At 35.4% G+C, this 23,875-nt stretch overlaps 1 protein-coding gene across 8 annotated transcripts in view; it reads right to left on the bottom strand.

The window, feature by feature from the left end:
- ATP2B1 (ATPase plasma membrane Ca2+ transporting 1) overlaps positions 1-23,875 on the bottom strand; it is a 119,330-nt gene that overhangs the window by 3,587 nt on the left and 91,868 nt on the right. For 3 of the 8 annotated variants that reach the window (XM_032297341.1, XM_032297352.1, XM_032297363.1), the window contains exons 13-20: positions 19,777-19,956; positions 19,009-19,096; positions 18,532-18,638; positions 12,220-12,411; positions 11,778-11,991; positions 11,104-11,315; positions 9,368-9,475; positions 7,368-7,550 (exon numbers count right to left, since the gene is read on the bottom strand). In XM_032297341.1, the coding sequence (XP_032153232.1) occupies positions 7,368-7,550; positions 9,368-9,475; positions 11,104-11,315; positions 11,778-11,991; positions 12,220-12,411; positions 18,532-18,638; positions 19,009-19,096; positions 19,777-19,956 (1,284 nt within the window). Of the gene's footprint in view, positions 1-6,838; positions 6,991-7,367; positions 7,551-9,367; positions 9,476-11,103; positions 11,316-11,777; positions 11,992-12,219; positions 12,412-18,531; positions 18,639-19,008; positions 19,097-19,776; positions 19,957-23,875 lie in introns of all 8 variants that reach the window. The other 5 variants (XM_032297369.1, XM_032297377.1, XM_032297325.1 and 2 more) reach the window with 3 other exon arrangements.

Genomic DNA, 23,875 nt, shown 5'->3' on the forward strand with positions numbered 1-23,875 from the left:
ATACACAAGCTTAGCTGATTAAAAAAAAATTAAAAACAATGTATTTTGAAAATAATTCAAATAAGTTAAACAAAATCAAGCACAAAGGGTTACTATTTATCATGCTAGGAATTAGGGTGTCACCGACTATGAAAAAGCCAAGCAAATATAAGCTGAATGCCACAATGAACTCACATCTACCCAACTACTCCCTTCATTAAAAATAAAAATAAGAACAAAACCCAAATAAATGTCTATAAAATGCCATTAAACAGCTATAAATATTTGAGTATATGCCATTTGTCTATCATTGTCTATAAAGTGTTTTTCACTGTAACAGATTAAAACTTAAATCAATTACTAAAGTTATCTAGAAGGAATAGATCAAAAACAAAAACAAATCCTTTGGGATTCTTCTGTGAAAAATTTCCCAAGAATACATAAAGTATTCAAAGTTTTCTAGTCTTTTCACCCCTAAACAGATAGCTCAACAATTTACCTTCCTTCTCAGTCTGCTTTATAAATGAAAAAGGTTAATGAGTAATCAAAAACATCAGTGCACACACTGACATTAAGTGCTATTAACCCAAGCGTCATTCAGATTTAGAAAAAAAAGGGACAAAATCTAAGTAGTTGAGCACTTACTATGCATCAATTCAAATACAGTGTTGCTTTTGCTTTGATTCTAATAAATCCTATTTAGTAATAAAGACACCATTTACTCATCGTTAAGAGAAGTAAATAACACTTTGACATTCTAGAAAAAAGATGCAGTCACCAAATTCATCTAGTAAGACAGTAATAATGAATAAATTAATACATTTCTTCAAATGAACATGTCAATGCATTTAAAAAATGTAATATAGAGTTTAGGGCCATGCATCCACTTCTCATCTCACCTTCAAGCTGTCTTTCCTTATTTGCCAAGCCCTATTTGTAAGCTGCTTTAGTCCATATTCACTTAGCCCTTTATATAGAGAGTACAGCACAGTCAACTGAGAAATACAAAAGCAAAATGTCTGGGTGTAAATTCCAGCTCTGTCACTTACTACCTGAGGAACATTGGTCAAACAGGTTTCTTCAACTATAAAATGGGAAACAGCAATAGTACTTGCCTTACGGGGTTGTAATGGTAGATTAAATTCATTAGCACGCTACAAACTTAAAACAGTGTTAGGTCACAAGTATTGAGGCCAGGGCTTCTTGAACTGTAATGTGCATATAAATTAGCTGGGAATCTTGTTAAAACAGAGATTCTGATTCAGCAGGGGCCTGAGGTCCTGCATTTCTAACAACCTCCAAGGTGATGCTGAAGCTGCTGATCCATGATCCACACTTGGAGCAGTAAGCATCTACTCTATAATGTCTTGCAACTTTACCATCTTTTATAATTCTGTTCTATTCGATTGCCTGTACTTAGTTCCTTAATTTGACTGATGAACAGCAGCATATATATTTTCAATTTCTTTTATTGCTTTCGTTCTCCCTCCCCTTTATTAAGATATAAAGTGTTCTGTAAACAATGCTTGCAAAATGTTATAGTAATTCAATATTTTATTGTGAAGTCTTAAAATCACATTTTATACATGTACACATTTAGCAAGTATCCTGACTGTCCTAATAACAAACTGTAAAGCTTAAAAAACAGAAAGATAACTTCCTAAAAAAAAATTGTTGATAGCAGCCTGTAGGCAAGCAGGAGAATGCAATTTGGAAGATCAGCCAGCAAATTTGATTGGTGGTGAGGCTGTTCAAGACAACCCTGAAACTGTTGCTTATTTGACAAGATTGCTAATGCTGCTACTACTGAAGATAGAACAACAGTTAAGCTTTCTGTGTATGTGTTTGTGTTTTCTGTCTTTCTTTCTTTGTAACCAGTCTGGGTATAAAAGTGAGCAGAGAAGAATCAAGGAGGAAATAAATCTACTTTTAAAACATGTTAAATTTGGAAAATACTAGAGCTTAGCAGAAAGGTGTGAACTTAAAGATTTGAGAGTTAGTGAAGCTCTAAGAGGGGCAGAGTGTAAAGGTGAGGACAACAAGTGTATGTGCACATGCAATTATACACATACACCAGTGGCAGGCAAAGTCAGATGAAATTCCTTCTTAGCAAATTTTCAGTTCTGGCAAGATTCTTCCTATCTGAAGAATTTATTGAAACAATATTAGAGATTTTTTTTTCTAACCACTTCCTAAATAATGAAACTGTGCAACGGAGAGGATGGGTGGCTGACTTATTAAGGAACTCTTAATTAGTGGTAAAGTCTTAAAACCTAAGTTTCTGGGCTAATTCCAGGTTCATTGGAAGTCAAGAAAAGACAAAAACAAACAAACATTTACTTTATCACTAACTTCACTAGAATAAAACATTCCATAAGGTTAAGGTTAATGCTTCCTTTGTCTGACTCATCTACGTAAGCCACATAACTGGTTAGTTTCACAGCGTTACAAGGACAGCTCAGCAATGCTCCAAAGCAATTCAATTTTCAAAGAACAGTTCTCAAGATACATACAATAAAACTCATATTAACCAGAAAACATTGAACCAGATTTTTTTTTACTTTCTACTTATAAAGAACATAAGAAAGCCCTCTTGATCTAAGGCATGACACTCAGCTGGCTTACACTTGCTCTGATTTTTACTACTTCCTGTATGTAAAATTCTCACAGTACAGTAAACTGTGAGGAAAAGAATAATTTTGTGCACAATACTTTAGGTAGGAAGGAAACTACCTACATAAATTATTAATACCATAAATAATTCAATTTAAGCATAAATGTAAGTAAACTTAATTACATGCTTTTGAAAATCCAAGCCTATTTATTTTGTCCAGTTTTAAAATTCAATTCCTATTTATTATCTATTTAAACCTACTCTGTGGAATATAATTATACCCCCCAAAATTATGAGAATTAAGAAAAATTCAGTAATTCCTATGTCCAAAATATTCTGTAAATTATTCAATAGAGGAAAAAACCCCCAAAATACTGCATGAAGCATATATGGTAAACAAAAAAACTGAAGTGATTATCATAATTATGAAGTAATTTTAAGAAACTGAAAATGATGATCAAGGTAAACAATATATGAAATATAATAAAAACAAGATCATGAACCTACAAAACCAATTTTTTCTAAATACCATCCTAACTTCTGATAGCAGAAAATAACATTGTTTACTGCCCAAAACACTGTACAAAAGAGAGAGCTCTAAAATACTAATCATAAGCCAATAAATCTTATCTTCTACAACAAATTGCCCACCTCTGAAATTTGTTTTCATTATTACTTTTCTATGTGCACTAAAAAATTGTAATAGTACAGTAAAAGATACTTTGCAACCAGAAAAAATTCTAGGTTGTTTACCAAAGTTGGGTACTTGAATATTAAATTTTCTCAAAAGGAGAACCACCTGTGTAATGTTTTATCTATCTGGAACAGGAGTTGGCAAACTTTTTCTGTAAAGTGCCAGGCAACAAAATATTTTAGGCTTTGTGAGCCATACAATCTGTCACAATTATACAACTCTGCCCTTCTAGTGAAAAATTTGCCACAGGTAAAACTTAAATGAATGGGCAAGACTGAATTCCAATAACAACTTATTTCCAAAGACAGGTAACAGGCTAGATTTGGCCCATAAGCTGTAGTTTGCTGACCCTTCACCTAGAAAACAAAATTTTCTCTCAATGTCTAATTTCCAGGAAGCTACAGCAATTTATTCAGGGGGAAAAAAAAATCTAATGATAAAGACTGATATAAAAACAAAAAACAAAAAACTACAGAATGTTTTCTCTAGAGACCTGTAAGAGTAAAGATATGACTAATAAATGAAGGGAAAAAGGTATCTTCAGAGATGTTTTGAGTCTAGCGTTTGACAAAGTCAAAATGGATTATTTCCTCCATTTTAGCACCCAATAGAGGTCAAAGAAATCTGACATCACAGGTATTTCTAAAACTATTCCATATTAGGGCAGAAATACAGTGATCAAATGAAACCTTTCCTTAAATATATTAAGATAATTCTATATATTGGCTGATGTTCTGGATCACCTAAGACAATGCTCCACCAGTAAGGTTGAAAGACCTTTATGGTTAACAGCAACATAATTACTGCAACTCTTCGTGTATAATGACAACTGTATTAACAAGACATGATTTAGTCCCTGGAAAACTCCAAGAACACAGGATATAGAATAAAGAAGTAACTATCTCAAACCTTGATAAAGCAACAATTACAAACCTTCCTTTGCCACTCTCTTAAGTGTATCTTTATTTCCCTGAAGTATCTGCTCCCCTAGCCACATTGGTCCAGAAATGGTTTCACATGTAACTGTGCGTCAGAAAAAAAGAGCCTGAGGTGGAAGTGCAGGGGTATGTGTGTGTATATGTGTCTGCCTGTCTTAAAACAGTTTATGATTGCTTCGATATTTAATACGAAGCTTGGAACACAATGACAAATATAGTAAGAATAGTATAACTAAAGTATACTGACATCCCTCTAAATGAAAAAAACAATTACTTAAAATATTATTAAATGAAAATGAATAGGATACACATCACCCATGAGGTAAGCCTGTCAAAAAAGTTTAATATGAAGTTAATCAGTAGAAAACAATCAGACAATCTGGAATGTAGAACCCTTTATAAGACAATTCACCTGGATTCTTCAAAGTCAATGTCATAAAAAAATAAAGGCAGGGAATGAATCCAGGTTAGTTACTAGACTCATAACACACACACTGTCAATAATTATTTCTTGGATTTAAAAAGCTATAAAGAAAATTTTGGGGGCAACTAGAGAAATCTGAATACAAACTGTTAGATAATATGGTATCAATGTTAAATTTATTGGATGTGATAATAAAGTATGATTATATATGGATATTCTTAGGTACATGCTATAGTATTTAGGGATAAAATGCCATGGTATCTGCCATTTTCAAATAGCTAGAAAAAAGTATATATTAATATATAAATAGATAGTGTCATAAAATATTAAGTGGTAAATCCAGGTGAAATATTTTATATATTAATTTTTCAACTTGTCTATAGGTTTAAAGTTTTTCAAATTTAAAATTTTGAGGGAAGGAGGCCTACCAGGATAAAGTCTTCTTAAGGGCTCCTTCTTGTGGGGTATAAACAGACACTTTCCATTTCAGCATCCCTTAGTTTATTCTTCCTTTAATACCAGACTATAATCACTGAGGCCTCAATTGGTGAATTCTATCAAGGGTCATCTTGGGAGTCACCTCCTTGAGACAATTTTTCGTGACTTTCCAGGGTAAGCTAAGGAGTCTGTTATGACAGCATGTGTTTTACTACCATGTAGAAATTTCTAACTATTTGTCTTTTTTCCTTTAGTAGACTAAAGGTTCTGGAGGTTCTGGCGTAGCTCTGACATATGGTAGGCCTTCCATAAAGGATTGTGGAACATTTACCATCTACAGCTAGGTAGTAAGAAGCTCTAGAGAGAGAGGCATAGTTTGAAATCCATAGATACAGGGAGGAAGAGGCATTTCTACTATACCAGGCATAAGGCCAGGCAATTTACAGTTACCATTTTATTTAAGTAGGTAATTTTTAAAAGGAAGAGTTCTAGCTGTCCCTGTACATAAACTGAGTATCTTAATGTTAGAGGGTCACTTAGAACATCTGTGTGTACTTTATATCATGTGGCCTCTGCTTATTAGCTGCAGACAAGTTATTTAAATTCTAAGGTAGTTTTCATACCTGTAAAACAGGGACAGTTCTTACTCTGCCTGTTTCACAACATTTTTAAAAATATCAAATGAAAATTACCTAAGCCAACAGGGAACAAAAAGGCATTAAGTAAAATGTCTGCACTGTTTTTTCCCCTTAATTCATCCTCTTTCCAGCTTCCCAAGGTTCCTCCAGTCTTTCACCGGTTTGAGACTAAATGGAAAAGATAGGTCTCTGCTCACTTCAAGACTAACCTTAGGTATCTCAATACATTTTTGGGGTGAGGCTGGGTTTACATCTTTAATGCCTCCAATATATTGAGAATGCACCATGAATTCTCAGTAAGAATTACAGCTTTAGGCTTTTAGAGAGTTTGCTATTTACTAAAAACCTGAAACAAAATGTTATTTTAGTAAATTATTGAAAATTACAGTATTTATTGGTTCAACAATAGGATACTTTTCCTACTTCTGCTGAAACTTAACAGAACATTTCTTATCTATGATGCAATTTTAACTAAATTGACTATACAAATGGAAAAACAAAGCCATCCCAAATCATAAATACCACAGAAATTTTTTAAGTTTACACAGTGATTTCCCTCCAACCACCCTCGAATCAAGCAAAAAAAAAAAAAAAAAAAAAGTTCAGATTAAGAAGGCAAGCAACTGGCTATACATAACGAAAACTTGTCTTGAGGCTACTAACTACATTTCCAAACCGGACAAAAGTCAAAATGCTAAGTTCACTCTTAGCTTTGAAAATGCAATTTCCTGGTTTTGTCAGATGAGTTTCAAATCACATGCTTCTAGGAACCATGCAGCATAAACAGGCTGGAAGGCATATACTCAAAAATTTATAGTAGTTTCACAAGTTCTAAGCTACAATTTTATTCCCCATATTAACTGTCAGAGTTAGCACAGAGACAAGTTCACAGATTGCATCTAATCTTTGGTTGCAATTGTTCCACCTGTTATCTAGCCCTCTAAGAAATAAAACAACAACGACAACACTTTGAGGTCTCAATCCACTTTACGAAAAGAAAGCTTTATGAAAAAGCCTGAACAATGAATTCAAACATTAAGGAGAAAATGAGAAACGTTAGGTGTGTGAAGTAGGAAATGTTAATTTCATGCACTTAGGAACACACACTCACACCCCACAGTAGTAGAAGCAGTAGAAGAGGAAAACACTACATGTGTAGGGGTAGAAATATTTGTTACATCATGATGCTGGCTGGCGATGGAGGGTTGCCGCCTTAGAGCCCCCTGAATGGAACTTCCACTCTGGAAAGCATTCACTACATCCATCTGCAAGGAATCAGAGATTGTGACAGCTTGCTCAGCAAGAGAGAGAGAGAACAAGAGAAAGGACCATTCCATCTATCAACATATAAAAAGTAAAGAAAAAGGCACTTTTTACAGAGCAGATAAATAGGCAAGAATAGCATTTTGAGATGAAGTAGGGGGTGGGGGTGCTAGGAAAAAAGGAGCTTAGGGGCATATAGACACATTCTTTCAGAATCAGTTAAAAGTTTCACTCATTCACCAGTACTACTTTTCAAGAGAATACAATATGTGGGTTGGGAAGGCTAGAGAGGAAGTTTAAGGAGCACACTCTAACCTCCTCCCCAGGTCAAAAAGCCCTGGCTCCCATCATCTCTCCTACCTCTCTACCAGACCCATACCTGTGTTTGGATTCTGTTCAGACCTCTAAACCACAAGATTTGGCCACGCCGCAACTCCCTTTCAGCGTGATCAATCTCTTCAACATCCTCTGCTAATTCCTCCTCAGGTATTTCTTCCTTTTGTGTTCCATGACCAGCTTCTTTGAGGAATTTTAAACGGCTAGTTGGAATTGTTGAAATAAGCTACAACACAGGGGAATGAACTTAGAAATACATCATATCAAGGAGAGGTAAGCTGATCAACTGTAATACTAAAGGTATTAAAAGTGGTGAGAGTATCCCGACTATCTTTACCAATGAAGTAATGAGATCCTGGTGATTAGTCTTTCTCTCCCAGAGCAAAATATATTCTTCTCTTAGCTACACAAAAGATTTGAGTTTGAAAGGTAAAAAGTTTTCCTAAATGGAAATTAACCCAATTACATTTTTCACATTTTCATCAGGACATTCAAGACAGTACTCTGTAAAACCATGCTCTGATGTATGTACTTAAACTCCTATTATATTTATTTTGAATGCAATGAAAATGGCAGGTGGTCTTATCAGATGCAAAACAAGTTTACAATCATTAATGCTGTCAGAGTTCAATGAGAAAAAAATGTGTAAAAATTTAAAAAATCATCACAGTTACACTGAAAATAGTTTTGTTAAGTAATTTTTCAAAATGCAACAGTTTAAAATTAGATTAGTACTGATTGATGACACCAAACAAAAACAGATGTCCCAGAAAACACAAAGGATATAAAGAAACACCAATACACATGTATTAGCTTATGTGTTAAAATTCATTCTCTAAGGCAGCAGTTGGGTTTATCAGGGAGAACCAAGCATGTAGTCAGCTACAGAATTCTGCTTGGAGAACTTCTAGTCCAAGCACCTCATTTCACCAATGTGAGGTCTCCTGACCACCAAAGACAGTGCTTGTTCTACCATGGTACACTTAAAAATGAGCAGACAGTGTCAACTAGACAATAACTTGAGCCTTGTGGGTATATATGTTGTACTGAATTTCCTCTTCCTCAAACTGGCCAGGTTATCAGAAAACACTATGAAATAATCACAATGATAATCAAAAAGGAAATATGGACCAAGTATGGGTCCTACTTAAAAGATGGTCTCTATTAACAAGGTATTCAAAATGGTTAAGAACCCTCAGGACCTAGAAACATAATTAAGAAAACGAAGAGATAAAAAGATGTAAAGATTGAGCTAAATTTAACAAAAACCTGAAAGTCTGGTTTCACTCATTTGCAGAATGACAATAAATTAGCTCACACAAATTATATGCCATAATTATATTAACCTTCATTTATGAAAATGTTAGTATAAATTTTCTATAACTTAGTCTTATAGTAATAATAATGGGCTTAAAATGAACAATGCATAAATCATTATCACTTATATTTAAAAAATAATAACATGCATTTGCAAGTAAACTGCCTATAGTAAACATGAGGTATATCTCTTATTTCATGCACTTTATATATACACTGTTAAAACTATTCAATTCAAATCTAAAATGTCATTTTGTGACCCTTTTTCTAAGTAACATTATTCTTATAAAAACATGCTCTTAGTAAAGCTCAGTTTTTCCTATGCTGTATATTGGATTAAATTACAGAACAAAATGATGAAGTACATGTACTTTTTACGTTTTTGTAAAAAACTTTATTCTGAAAATGTAAAAATACGTTATAGAGTAAAAGATAACAGATATTAGCATCCTAACCAGTTATAAGCACATCATTTTTAACAACTGCTAAGAAACTTGTTCTAAAACACAAGTTAAGATAGTATTTTATAGTATAGGCATAATTGTAATAAACAAGTGACATAATGGAACTAATCAAACATTAAAAAAACTTATCTTTGAATTCCCTCTCTTTTTACTCACCATGTTAACGATTTAGAATCAAGTAATGAAACTGATTAAAGAAAACAAACATTAGAAATTAAAAAAAATCACTTTAGGTTTAAACAAAAACTGATGAGATTTTTACCTGGCCCCAGAGTAACGTTCCCATTCCTAGGAATATTGACCATAGCCACTGTTCTATTGAAAGTTCTGAACAACTGAAAGGTTTTCCACCAAACTGCACAATTATTATCTGGAGGAATAATCAAGAATAAATTTACTTAAATTTAAATATTCACATACTCTAAAAAATACCAAATATATGTCCTCTAAAACGAGGTGAACAACCACTATTCTGATAAAGTGTATTATATTAGTCACAACTGAAAATAAAACAACTGAAATAGACCTTTCCTCTTTCCCCTCCAGGCCACTTTCCCTCTTAAAAAAGACAAATGAAATAAAGTAAAATCCCTGTCCAATATTTTTAATCCATACTTATTTCATGTTTAAATTATGCTTACTAAAAAGTAAAATTCTTATGACCCACAAGAATAACTTTCCCCTGTATTTACTACAATTCTTCAAATAATTAACTTATGCCTTTCTCAAAATATAGTACTCTTTTGTAGAAAAGACTGTATGTTAATGAAAAAATATGCAATCCTTTTAAAATTCCACATAGCTGTTTATTTCTAGTTAACATTTAGATATGTTAAGATAGATACAGACTGTAAGGGAAGAATGGCAACTTGCAAAGTTCTATGAAATACAAGCTAACTCAGGTGAGATGATCTCAGATTTGCTCTCCTTTATGAAGCGAGTGAGGCCTGATGATGAACATAAATTCATAGTACAGTGCTTATCCTCTGCTCATTTTTCTGAAAGACCTAAAAATAGTGTGCATGAAAATATTAAGGGAAGTAACTGGAGTTGGGTATGGTGACTTATACCTGTAATTCTAGCACTTTTGGAGGCTGAGGTGAGAGGATTGCTTGAACCCAGGAGTTCAAAGACCAGCCTAGGCAACATAGCAAGATCCCATCTTAATTAAAAAAATAAATAAGTAAAAATAAATAATTTTTTTAAAAAGAAATAACAATATTCACCCTCCTGTGATAGAGTCTGGTAGGTCCTCCTGTGATAGAGTCTGGTAGGGCTCTCTTTGATATGGCAGTTAAGTAGTTCCCAAATATTAAAATCAAAAATAATTTTGGTAGTTAACATCTTAAAACATTAAAGATACAATTCCACTCTTTTTAGCTCTAGTTTATCCAAATTCAAGTGATTTTTACTTCTCAGTTCCACTATTTTTTGTTAATTTGTATACTTGTAAAGATAGATTTCCAACTGCTTTGTTAGTAGCCCAATTAGATTATAACTGATTTGACAATCAGGCCTGGATCTTAATAGAGATACAAAACTGAAATAATTTTCTTTTATAAATCAAGAAAATAATGAGCATCAAAAGCGTTCAATATTTATTTGTATAAGTGATCATAATTTTTGTTAAGTTTAAACTTTGTCTTTTTTTGTATAATGTGGGATGTAAAAAGAATATTAAGGTACTGGGGAAACTATTAAGGTACTGGGGAAACAATTAATGTGATTGGCTGATTTTGTTTCCTAAGAAATAATCTTTCACTTTAAAGTTGGAAGACATAAAACAGTTTGTCTAGTTGGTTGTGGCATTTACTTCTAAGAACAAGAGATTCAGTTCCCATATTCTTTAATATATACCTTAAATCACCATGATACTATAGATGTCACCAAGGCAATAGTTCCATACATGTTCCACACAAGTGATTGCTACAACAAGCTGTTTACCTAATGTCTCCCATATAACAGTCACATTTGGAACTCTCTTTTCCAATTACCCACCTGTACCACAAAAGTGCCTAAAACAATCGTGCAGAAGATGGCATTGTTAAAGATTCCTTCAAATACATTTCTTTCACCATGAATTTTCCGGGCATTTATTTCGTTGAAAAGTTGCATCAGCACAAAGGTATTAAAAACAATAGTATAATGTTCTGAAGGAGGAGCATGCAAAGGAGCATTTCTTCCACTATCAATGTCAAAAAACTTTTCTCCTGAAAGAATTAAAAATTACTGTTTTATAATTATCATACCAAATAACAACATATCAAGGAAGTATACAAAATAAAACTTAGCTAGGCTTTTCATTTGATCTGAGATGGCAGCATGGAAGGAGCTGGAAGAAACCTGGGATTACCTAGTACAACTCTCTTGTTTTTTAGACAAGGAAACAGAAGCTCCCAAAACTATGGTGATAATCTCAAGATCACACATCTAAGTTAGTGGCAGAGCCAGGATAAGATAACAGACTTTTTATTATCCCCCTACTATCTATCTTATTGTCTTCCCAAATTTACTAAGCACTGACTGGTAAAGAAGAAGAAATTAAGGATAAATGGGAAATCAGGAACAGAACTTACACTTTTGAAAATTTTTAACATTATAACATCTTGGATGATTGGCTTGGAAAAGAAACAATTTACTGAAGCTTTATGTATTAGACACTGAATTCTTACCAGCAAATAAGAGTGTAAAGACTACTACAAGTTGATAGAATGCATGACCCAAAATATTCTTCATCATTGTTCGTGAGATGAGAGGCTTATTTCTACCATAAGGTTTCCGAAGCAAGAGAGACTCGGTGGGTGGTTCCGTTGCCAGAGCCAGGGAAGCGAGCGTATCCATTATGAGGTTTACCCACAGCATCTGCACAGCCTTAAGCGGAGAGTCCTAGAAAAGATAGGTTTCCTAATAGACATTCACAACTACTCAGGGACTCAGCAATTCTCAGGGAGCCTTTAGGATTTAAAAACTTGAGAAACAGAACAGGATAATATTTTTATATAAACTAACCTAAAATATTAAGCTTTAGCTTAAATATTAAGCATTTTAAAAAGGCATTTTACATACTTTTTAAATTTAAAGTAAACAAGTTTTAATAGACAAATCATCACCTACTTGAGTAATACAGGCGCCCGTAAAAGCAACAATCACTGCTACTACATTAACAGTAAGTTGGAACTGAAGGAATTTTGAGATGCTGTCATAGACATTTCGTCCCCACATAACTGCTTTAACAATGCTTGTAAAGTTGTCATCTGTGAGAATAATATCAGATGCTTCTTTAGCTACATCAGTTCCAGCAATACCCTGTTAAAAAAATTTTTGTGAATTAGTCTAAATGTTTTAAGTATAAATTTCAAAGAGTCAAAAAATACACAATTAATAAAGTTTACCACTATACTTAAATTATATTGACTTAAATTTATGCTAAAAGAAGGTAACAGCATTCTTCTAAGATATTACTAGGAAAGACATTCTGGTTTAGCAGAAATCAAAGAATGAAGCATTAAAAATAAGGTTCAAATTGGATTAAAAATGGAGGAATGAACAAAGACATGACCCCAGTTCCTTCCAAAAGCCACACAAAAAGGTATATATTAATAAAAAGCAAACAAACTTTATGAAGACAAAGTTAGAGGAAAAGGAGATTCTAACAAAAAAATAAAAACCCCACAAAACCTTAGAGGCTAGAAAGCAGATAGCTAAACAGTAAGTAACTCAGTAAACACAAGAAAGCTGAATCCTAATCCAATGATAGAGAGAGTAGAAGTAGCCCCCTTTTCCCCCACAACAGAATCCTCCTATACAGCTCTGGACTTGGCAGTTGTAGGTGGCACTGGAAGTAGGGGTGAAGTTAAGAACAAAAGGAAGATCTCTTGAAAGTCTACTGAAGATGCATTTAGAAGCTCCAAACTAATAACAATGTCATCAATAGGAGAATGGAATAGATTAATAAATTGTGGATTAATAAAATGAGTGAACTAACTATATTCAACATAAATGATCTCACAAACATAATGCTGAATAAAGAAGATGAACTCAACATATAATGTATGATTCTTCCGTACAAAGTTCAAAAACAGGCAAAAGTAATAATCTTCAGGATACTGGTTATCTTTGCAGAGAGATAAGGCAGTAATTAGAAGGGAGTAGGATTCGCTAAAAAATTATGAAAAGCTTAACCTCATGAACCCTGCTATGGGCTGAAAGTGTTCCCCAAATTCATGTGTTGGAAATGTAATCTTTAATCAGCAACGTGGAGACATGGAAACTCAGAGGTGATTTCATGATTTCTGCCCTCATGCATGGATTAATGTCATTATGTTGGGAGTGGCTTCATTATCGAGAGTGAATTCGTTATAAAGGTGAGTTTGACCAATCCCCTCTTGCTTTTGTGCTCACTTGTGGTGCTCTTTCCCTTCTCCTATGACAAAATGCAGCATGAAGGCCTTCACAAGATGCTGGTACCCTGCTCTTGCATTTACTCACCTCCAGAACCTCAAGTCAAAGAAACTTCTATTTGTTTATGAATTACTAAGTCTTAGATATTCTGTTACAGCAATACAAAATGGACTAAGACAAACCCTTTCTCAGGAAGTAGCTGAAGGAGATGACTCCACCAAATAAGGGAGTAAACCAAAGAAGATGATACCACCAAATTCACAAAGTACAAGATCCAACATAAAGGAGAGAGAAAGAAAATCCTCAGGTATGGGGACCAAAAAGACAGCTGTGCAGCAAGGCTAGCAAAGAGCAAGTGCAGATTAAGGCACGTTGAAAGATGCTGAGAGAGGTCTCTCTTAGAAACTGAAGCTGGTAAGAGTGCTAAAGGTCTCTGATGTATGGAACAGAGAACTTGGGGATGAATTTGTGCTAAGTACATACAAAAATTAAGCCAAAAAACTCCAAACAAACAAAATAAAAACTAAAGGCAAGCAAGCAAAGGACAACAAATTATAGGGAACGTAAAAAGTTGTGTAAGGAAGGAAAAGTAATTACAGTTGACCACATAGGTTGAAACAGCATTTACAGTCACAGTAAAGACTGAATATTGATCGAACCTAAATTATGATATAATTCTACAGGCAATGATGAAAGGTATATGGGGTGAATGTGGTGAGGATACCTGTGTCTATGTGCCTGTGAAGGAACTAAGTCCTCATTTTCATTAATCAAAGTCAGTAGTTAATGCCTTATATTAAAAAAATCAAAAAGTACCAGATTCATGTGATTTAGAGATATAAAGGCACATAACTAAAGAAAAGCAGCAGCTAAAACAGTTTCCTTTGGGAGCCAAAAATTTGGTATGTGGTAGGGGACTTGGTATTAAGTCTTATAGAACTACTTGACCTTTTAAATGCTATGCATACATTATTTTGATAAACATGAAGTTCAAATAAAACCTTTCTCAAAATATTCAGTGAAGGAACAATCTTATTTTAGAATCTTAGTCTCCAGTTCCCAATGTGAATATTTTACTTTTGATGTCCCACATTTTTTTTTTTTTTAAATTTTGAGATAGAGTCTTGCTTTGTCACCCAGGCTGGAGTGCAGTGGTGTGATCTCAGTTCACTGCCACCTCTGCCTCCTGGGTTCAAGCGATTCTCCTGCCTCAGCCTCCTGAGTGGCTGGAATTACAGGTGCACACCACCATGCCCAGCTGTTTTGTATTTTTAGGAGAGACAGGGTTTACCGTGTTGTCCAGGCTCAAGAGATCCACTCCTGTTCTCAAGAGATCCACCCGCCTTGGTCTTTCAAAATGATGGGGTTACAGGCATGAGCCACTGTGCCCAGCCAATGCCCCACATATTTAACACACTTTAGCTCAATGGGATTTCTCGATTCTCATCATACCCATATTATATGAATGCAAATCTCACCATTCCCTCGCTCAAAATCCTTAACATTTCTAAAAGTAACTCTACAGTGTTAATGGGTATTCAAATAAAAACTAGTTCCATGATGAAACAGGTCTGGAAAACTTTGAATCACAAGAAGTTAAACTGCTTTTAAAAAATGAGCTTCTAGGAGTAATATGATACCGCATAGTATCTCTAAACTTATTTTACTCATTCAGAAGTAGGCTTGGCAAATGTTAATCTACAGGATAAGAGAAAAAAATTCCTTATCTTGGCATTCAAGGCCTTTTTCGTGTGCCTCCCTCTGAATCCTTCTAGCTTCATATCTCATTACAGCACCACAATCTTTTCTAGTTAGGTTGAATAACTTGTACATAATTCGCTGATGAAAGAGGGCCTCTTGGTTCCCGGTTCCGCTCCTTCCCTCAGCTAAAATGGCACCTCTTCCAGAAAACCTTTCCCAGCCTCTACAGGTAGAGTCAAGGACTTCTTCCTGAGATACTTGTCACTATCCTGTGATTATTTCCATGTGCTGTGAATCTTTAGGAGGCAGCAACTCTTCACTTCTAATGTTTCTGGACTGGAATACTGAACATAGCCTCTTAATATTTGCAGTCCCGCATTAATCCAAAGAAAGTTTAAAATAAAGTATTTTAATTGCCTTAGGTTTTACTACCATAAATGTATTTGATTATTGGATTATACCACGACATTCAGTCTTTGATGATAGCAGTATCTCTATAGATGGTTAACTAATTTTTGGTAAGAATACTATCATGTGACAAGGATTCTCTCCTTTAATCAAAACTTGCTATGTAAATAACTGTTATACTGTATTGTTTAGGAAATCATGACAAGAAAAAAAAGTCTGTATATGTTCACTACAGATGCAACCATCCATATTTTTGTCCTCAATATTTTCGATCCAGTTGGTTGATTCCATGATGCAGAATCTATGGATACAAATGGCTGAATGTACAAGCAGAACATGCACTTTATCTATAGATCAACAAATCAAGAAAATATGCTCTAAAATGCTATATCTGCCTGAAAAATAAGAAATACATTTAGAAAGAACTAATCAATAGCAATTTCTTGTAATTAAAAAAACCTCTAATATGTTTGTCTTTAAGTTTTTTTTTTTTTTTTTTTTGAGACGGAGTTTCACTCTTGTTACCCAGGCTGGAGTGCAATGGCGCGATCTCGGCTCACCGCAACCTCCGCCTCCTGGGTCCAGGCAATTCTCCTGCCTCAACCTCCTCAGTAGCTGGGATTACAGGCACACGCCACCATGCCCAGCTAATGTTTTTGTATTTTTTTAGTAGAGACGGGGTTTCACCATGCTGACCAGGATGGTCTCGATCTCTTGACCTCGTGATCCACCCGCCTCGGCCTCCCAAAGTGCTGGGATTACAGGCTTGAGCCACCGCGCCCGGCCCTGTCTTTAAGTTTTATCTGAACAAATGCAAAACTAAATTCAAGCTTAAATAAGAGTAGTTACAAGTCCAAGGCACTAAGCACTTACAGTTTCTCTATGTTTTTGAACTAATTTTATTTATTTATTTATTTATTTATTTGAGACAGAGTCTCGCTCTGTCACCTAGGCTGGAGTGCAGTGGTGCTATCTTGGCTCACTGTAGCCTGTGCCTCCTGGGTTCAAGTGATTCTCATGCCTCAGCCTCCCGAGTGGCTGGGATTACAGGTGTGTGCGCCACCACACCCAGCTGATTTTTGTATCTTCTTTTTTTTTAGTAGAGATGGGGGTTTTGCCATGTTGGCCAGGCCGTTCTTCAACTCCTGACCTCATGTGACCCATCCACCTCAGCCTCCCAAAGTGCTAGTATTACAGCATGAGCCACCATGGCCAGACTGTTTTTGTGATGTTATCATTCAAAAACAAATTTGTACAATTGAGCCTAAAACCGTCAAGAGCTTGAAAGAAAAAAAACACACAAACCAACCAGCCATTGTACTGTTTTTGTTTGCATTATTATATTTACTTGCATTTATTTAAAGCCCATTTTATCTGTCTTAATTCAAGTTTTGGGAAGAATGCTTTTTTAAATTTTAAAATGCATTTTACATAACTTTTTCTGGTCAGCTGTCAAGACTGTAAATAGCAATAAGAATCCTGCAAGAGCAGCAGTGAGTGATCCTCTGTTCCTAAAGAGAATGAGCCTGTTTCCCTAGAGCAAAAGGAAGAGCACTTAATTACTCAATATACCTCTTCAGCTATGCTTTACGGGACTTCAGAAGCGCCTACCAATGCAGCTGCCAACCATTTAAATTTGGATGGGGTAGAGTGGGGGTCTTTGGATTCATTACTTTTAATTGAGGGAAATTTACCTATAATTTCCTTTCCCTATCTCTTTCACTCCTGTTGAAAGGCTGCCACCATGGTGGATCTTCTAAATTTCTATTTTAGCGGCAAAATATCAGGGTGACAAATTATGCAATAAACATTTGTACACAAAAACAATCTCTCATCTGAAAAACTTAGGGCCAGATTATGATTCAGAATTCAGTCTCTAACAGTTTGGAAAGATAATGATACATATAACCTTATACCTCAATTTTCCCAAAGAGCTTAGCACCCCATAAATATCACATTAAAATCTCCACAATGGTTATGAATATTCACACTAAGTAGGACAAATAGCCTCACATCAGTTCAGAACAAATTTTGCAACCAAATGAGTCTGCTGCAAAATTTAGGTTAAGAATTTCAGTTTCCTGATAGTTCTGGATTTGAGAATTGTGATTATGAACCAGTATTTTCCAAAAATAAAACTAGAAGAAAATAAAATACTTGAATTGAGGACTTTAGGGGAAACAAGTAGGTAGGCTTTTTTAATCAAAAAAGACTATAAAATGATGATATTCAATCACTTTTTTTTTTGAGGTGGAGTTTTGCTCGTTACCCAGGCTGGAGTGCAATGGCACAATCTCGGCTCACCGCAACCTCCGCCTCCTGGGTTCAAGCAATTCTCCTGCCCCAGCCTCCTGAGTAGCTGGGACTACAGGCGTGCACCACCATGCCCAGCTAATTTTTGTATTTTAGTAGAGATGGGGTTTCACCATGTTGACCCGGAAGGTCTTGATCTCTTGACCTCATGATCCACCTGCCTCGCCTCCCAAAGTGCTGGGATTATAGGTGTGAGCCACCGCGCCCAGCTCAATTACTTTTTAAATAACTGAAGAGTAATGGAGTGACGAACAGAGGAGTCTCAATTACATTTTTAAATACACAACTGTTCTAAGCCTGTGTCTTGCTTAAAAGGATTGTTAAAAGGTTCAGATAAGATGACAGACATTAAAAAATTTAACAGACTACGAAGTCAACATACAATATTATTAAATTGTTCAAAAGAAATAATCTAGTCAGATTTCATGGCATCAAATAAAGCTAACACATAAACTAATCAGACTTATAAACTAATTTAGGCTTATTAATTATCCCTCAAACTAATCTTGAGGGACAGTGTTTAAAATCCATAGTAATTCAGTCAACAAACAAACAAACCAGCCAGGAAATTACATTTGGATATCTGAATGAGTAAATTCTTACCATTGCAAATCCAACATCTGCTTTCTTTAGTGCTGGGCCATCATTTGTACCATCACCAGTTACAGCTACAACCTGGCGTTGGTCTGAGACAGTGCTGTCAATTATACCTTAAATACAAGTAAATATTTGTGTTATAAAAATATTAGTCTTTAATAAGATGATTCTGAAGAATATCCTGATTAGTTGGTTTTATAGACTCAAGGTTAAAAATAAATAAACAAACAGAGAAATGGAAGCTGCTTAGATGTTGGAGAACCTACTTCAGAAACTATGGGTATATTCAGAGCAATATCCTGTTTTAATCACTTAAGATAAACACAATTTACCTAAGATATCAAAGGAAATGTACTTAGATTTTATTAAAACAGATGATATCCATGTCTTTCTCAATCTAATATTCATTATCTATTACTAGTTTAGGAAGCAGAACACATTTCTGTATTAAGAAATTGTGAAATAACTGAAAAATCTACTCACCTTTAACCAGTGTATGCTTATCAGTAGGAGATGATCTTGCAAGTACTCGAAGCTTTGGCCAAATCTTGTCTATCCTCTCTTGCTCAATCTATAAATGTTTATCAAAGTTAAAATATGCCCAAAACTAGTTTCCTAAATCCGAATTAGCTATCTGGCATATTTATCAGTAGCTATTCAAGTATGGTCCACAGAACAATACTATCAGAAACTCCTGGGAATTTGTTAGAAATGTGAATTCTTGGGCATGGAACCAGATCTATCTTAGCAAGTACTCTGGGGCAGGCCCAGCAATCTACGTTTTAATAATTTCTCTCTAGGTGACTTTAATGCATACTCAACTTTAAAAGCCACTGTTTTATACATAAGACCAAATTAAAAAAATCTCCCTACTGCCTTATGAAAATAGAACTTCCTTAATTTAGCCTAAGTTGCTCAGAGAGTTTGGGGTCCCCTAAAATATTCCCTGGATCAGCCCTTCCAATCCATCTCCCATTACTCCCTTACACATACTGAACTTCTAAAATTGGCCTAGAGTCACTGCCTCCACCTTCATACAGCATTCATATAGCAAGACGTGCTCACTTCCTTTAGGACCAATTTCTTTATTATTTCTCTTTTATCCCTTAGACTAGTATTTTGCTTCCTAAAGGTTATTAATTTCATGCATGGGGCCTAACATAGTGCATATTCAATATGCGTTTGTTGAATTAAATTCCTAATATATTAAAAACCTGTCATCTAAAAATAAATAAATAAATAAATCTTTACCTCTCCTTTTTCATTTCGTATTCTTCTGTTAAAATCTTTACCTTCTAGGCACAGAAAATCTTCCCCAGGATGTAAAATACCACATTTGGTAGCAATGGCCCGAGCAGTATTAATATTATCACCAGTGACCATCCGCACAGTAATTCCAGCCCTCTGACACTTTTTAATTGCATCTGGTACCTGGTTTACATAGAAAAAAACATATTACAAAATTAAATTGGTATTTCTAGAGGAAAAAATATTTCACTGCACACACTGCATTATTTTATAGTCCCCCAAATGATGACAATGCTACAATGACTTAATGATACTGATTGATTTCATTTCCAATACTCAGTACTTCCTGAACTATTTTCAATAATCTCTTTCCAATTCCACTGCCAGGCTTAGCTCAGGCTTCGTTTTCAATTATTATCTACTAACTTGCTTGCAGTATTTATTTACAGAAGGCTTTTTAAAGCACCCTTTCCCCCTAACAACCATTAGGCAATTCTTTTCTGGTTGGCTTTCTAACTTTCTGGTTTTACCACCCAGATGACACCAGAGTAAAATGTTGGTATTCTTTTGTTTAGGGTTAAGAGTGGCTCACAATCCATATCTTTTAAGGGTTACTTTACCTACTCTCATACTTTAAATTTCCATCTAATTCCATAATATTCTAAATGACTCTCAAATCTGCATCCTGCCCCTATCTCACTGTAAGAGGGTTAGTAATTCCACCTGAAAAGTGGGTATCATGTTTCCTTTACCTATTTCCACCCAAAAAGCGAAATGTTTCCTTTTCCCATCTAGCAGAAACGTACAGTCACCTGAACCTCCTCTTTCATCTCCCTTAACCTACATCCTTAGAAGCTAGTAAATCCCATGGATCCTACCTCAAACTTGCCCTGCATCATGTCTCTATTGCTTGTTGCCCAACTTACTGCAATGGCTTTTTAACTGGTACCCTGTCTTTAAGTTTGTTCCTCCTTTAAAACATCTGATATACTTGATGGCAGAGCTTTTTCTAAAAGAAACATACTTTCTTAAAATATATGATGATTCCTCAGCAGTTATACACAAACCACAAAGTTCTCAGTATAAAAGAATCACTGTTTGTGCCTCTGCCACTATAGCTCCTTTTACCTAGAAAATCTTTTCTCAATTTTCTATAACTAGAAAATCCACAGAGCCTACTGGAGCAGAGGTTGCAAATTCAAACGCCTACAGGATCATGCAGGTAATACACATGAAGAAAATATGCTGAAAATGACAAACCCCTGAGACAAATGTTTAACGAAAGAGCTCTTTAGCTCTAGCGTAATTCTGCCATGATGCAATGAGAGCCCAATGTTAACAGAATCTGTAATTGGAAACGAAAGAAGAAACCCAGATTTGTGTGTAATTTCCTCATACTTAATGTTTCTGACCCCCCCACCTCCACAAGATAACTGGACTGAAGGCTAACTTTGGACTGCAGCCTACCTATTTGTGAAGTCTATCCTAAATCAGGTGTAAATCTAACTTATCTGGCGCTTTCGTGGCCTACCTAGACAAAAGTACAACTTCATCTTATACATACCTCTATTACAGGTCATTAAGTCATACTATAGTTATTGTTTACCTGAATCCTCAATGAGCTTCTTGAAGGTAGGACCTTTACCTTATCTTTGCATCACTAATACCCAGTATGCCTTTTGTTTATTTAACAAATAAGCGCCAGGCATGTAACTGGAGCTTAGTATTTATTGAACTGCTGAATTAATTATCTTTGGGATAAAAGCGAGGGGACATTTTCTAAGGGGTGCACATTCCAGGCAAGGTAACTTTTTTTTTTTTTAAGATGGGTCTTACTCTGTCACCCAAAATAAAGTGCAGTGGTGGAATCTTGATTCACTGCAACCTCCACTTCCCAGGCTCAAGTGATCCTCCCACCTGAGCCTCCTGAGTAGCTGGGACCACAGGTACACACAACTATGTCCAGCTAATTTTTTGTATTTTTGGTAGAGACTGGGCTTCACCATGTTGCCCAGGCTGGTCTTAAACTCTTGAGCTCAGGTGATCTGTCTGCCTTGGCCTCCCAAAGTGCTGGGATTACAGGTGTGAGCCAACATGCTTGGCCCAGGGTACCGTGTTTTAAAACATGTATGTAATTAATTGCAACTTATATACATATTTATAAGTTTTACGATTTACATTATAAAAGTTATTTCCCTCCACCCAGTCAACTCTTAGTTATTCAAATCATTGGAGACAGACATCACATGCACTTACTCAAACTAATATTTACTGAATGCCAAGCACTGTGCTTAGGTCCTAATGCCAGAGTGATGAGCAAAAGGATAGAATTTGCTTGTATTATTTTTTCAAAAAATCAGTATTTGACACTAAAAATACTTGTGTTTTATAAATGTATATACCTCCTGTTATCTCATTTGAGATACAATCTAAATTTTTATATCTAAGCAGTCTTTGATTAGGTAGTATCCCAGGATCATCTGGATACAATGAAAAAAGGGAGAAACTGGTCTCAGGTGAAAACTATGTGGCAAATAATACATAAGAAAGGCACACTAACATTATTAACTGCCTAATCATCAGATGCTTCCAGCTTAAAATTCACAAACTATCTCTTTTACATGTAAGAAACTAAAGCAAAGCCAAGTACTTATACATATGCAACAAAAACTGGATTTGTTCTAGACATCTAATTATATAAGAATCCCTCCACAAGAACTGCATTGTACAAAACAGAGAAACTCAGAGAAAGCTGTTTTATATTACATCGTCTTAATTTAGTATATAAATACCCATCTCATTTTGTGATACTGAAAAACAAGTGCCATTTACATGCTTAAAAAAAGATAAAACTCTCCATCAACTGCAATGCCAAGAGCATGATAATAGACTGCTTTGTCTTCCAAAGAATGAAAGTTGCAGATATTCCGATTTAATGTTAAAGTTTAAACCATAAGTCAATGTATAAAGCTTTGAAAAGCCAGGCACAGTGGTGCACTGCCTGTAATTATAGCTATTCAGGAGGCTGAGGTGGGAGGACACTTGAGGCCAGGAGTTTGAGGTTGCAATGTACCATGATCTCCTGCCTGTGAAAAGCCACTGCACTACAGCCTGGGCAACACAGAAAGACTGCTTCCTTAAAAAACAAAACAACAACAACAACAAAAAACAAGACAAAACAAACAAAAAAAAAACACCTTTGAATGATTCTCCTATGACCAAATGACAAACATTATCCACCTGGCTATTTTTTAAGCATTTGAAATTACAAAACCCCAAACCAAATTTATCTTGATCTCTCAACAGGCTGATCCTTCTGATTCTCTTATTACATTGGTAACTCTCTATAAGCCACCAAGTTTTATGAGTTAGAGACTGATTCCATCTCCTTTATAAGACTTCTAATTGTAGCAACATCTTCATCTTAAAAGCCTTCTTTCCTAGCTACACACTTTCTCTAAAAGATCATTAGTTTCATCAGTGATTTCTTCTGACTAGTTCACTTCCAGGCTCTGAGGTACAAATGCTTGTCATACACATCTGTATGTCTCAGACACCTCAACAATGTCAAAAACAGCATATCCAAACCCAACGTATTATTTCCTGTTGGTTCTATCTCCACTTACTTTCAAATCATCCCGTTCTTTCCATCTTCTATGCCACAACTGCAGGCCAACCCATGATCATCTCTTGCCTGGGATCACTCAGTAATCTCATTAGCTTCCTTGCTTCTACTCTTCCTCATCTCTAATCCCTGTCTTACACAGTACCCAAAATAGTATTTTAACAACATAAATCATGTCACTTCCCAGCCTGAATCTCAGAATAAAATTCAGAGCCTTCACAGCCCAGTAAGGCCAGAGATCATGTCTCCCCTTTCTTCTTTACACTTATAGCCACACTGGCCTCTTTTCCACCTTTGAAATAGGTAAGCCGGGCGCGGTGGCTCAAGCCTGTAATCCCAGCACTTTGGGAGGCCGAGGCGGGTGGATCACGAGGTCAAGAGATCGAGACCATCCTGGTCAACATGGTGAAACCCCGTCTCTACTAAACATACAAAAAAAATTAGCTGGGCATGGTGGCATGTGCCTGTAATCCCAGC

This window comes from Sapajus apella, unplaced genomic scaffold, assembly GCF_009761245.1.
Source record: "Sapajus apella isolate SASKATOON/1434 unplaced genomic scaffold, GSC_monkey_1.0 scaffold2, whole genome shotgun sequence".
Classification (NCBI taxonomy): domain Eukaryota; kingdom Metazoa; phylum Chordata; class Mammalia; order Primates; family Cebidae; genus Sapajus; species Sapajus apella.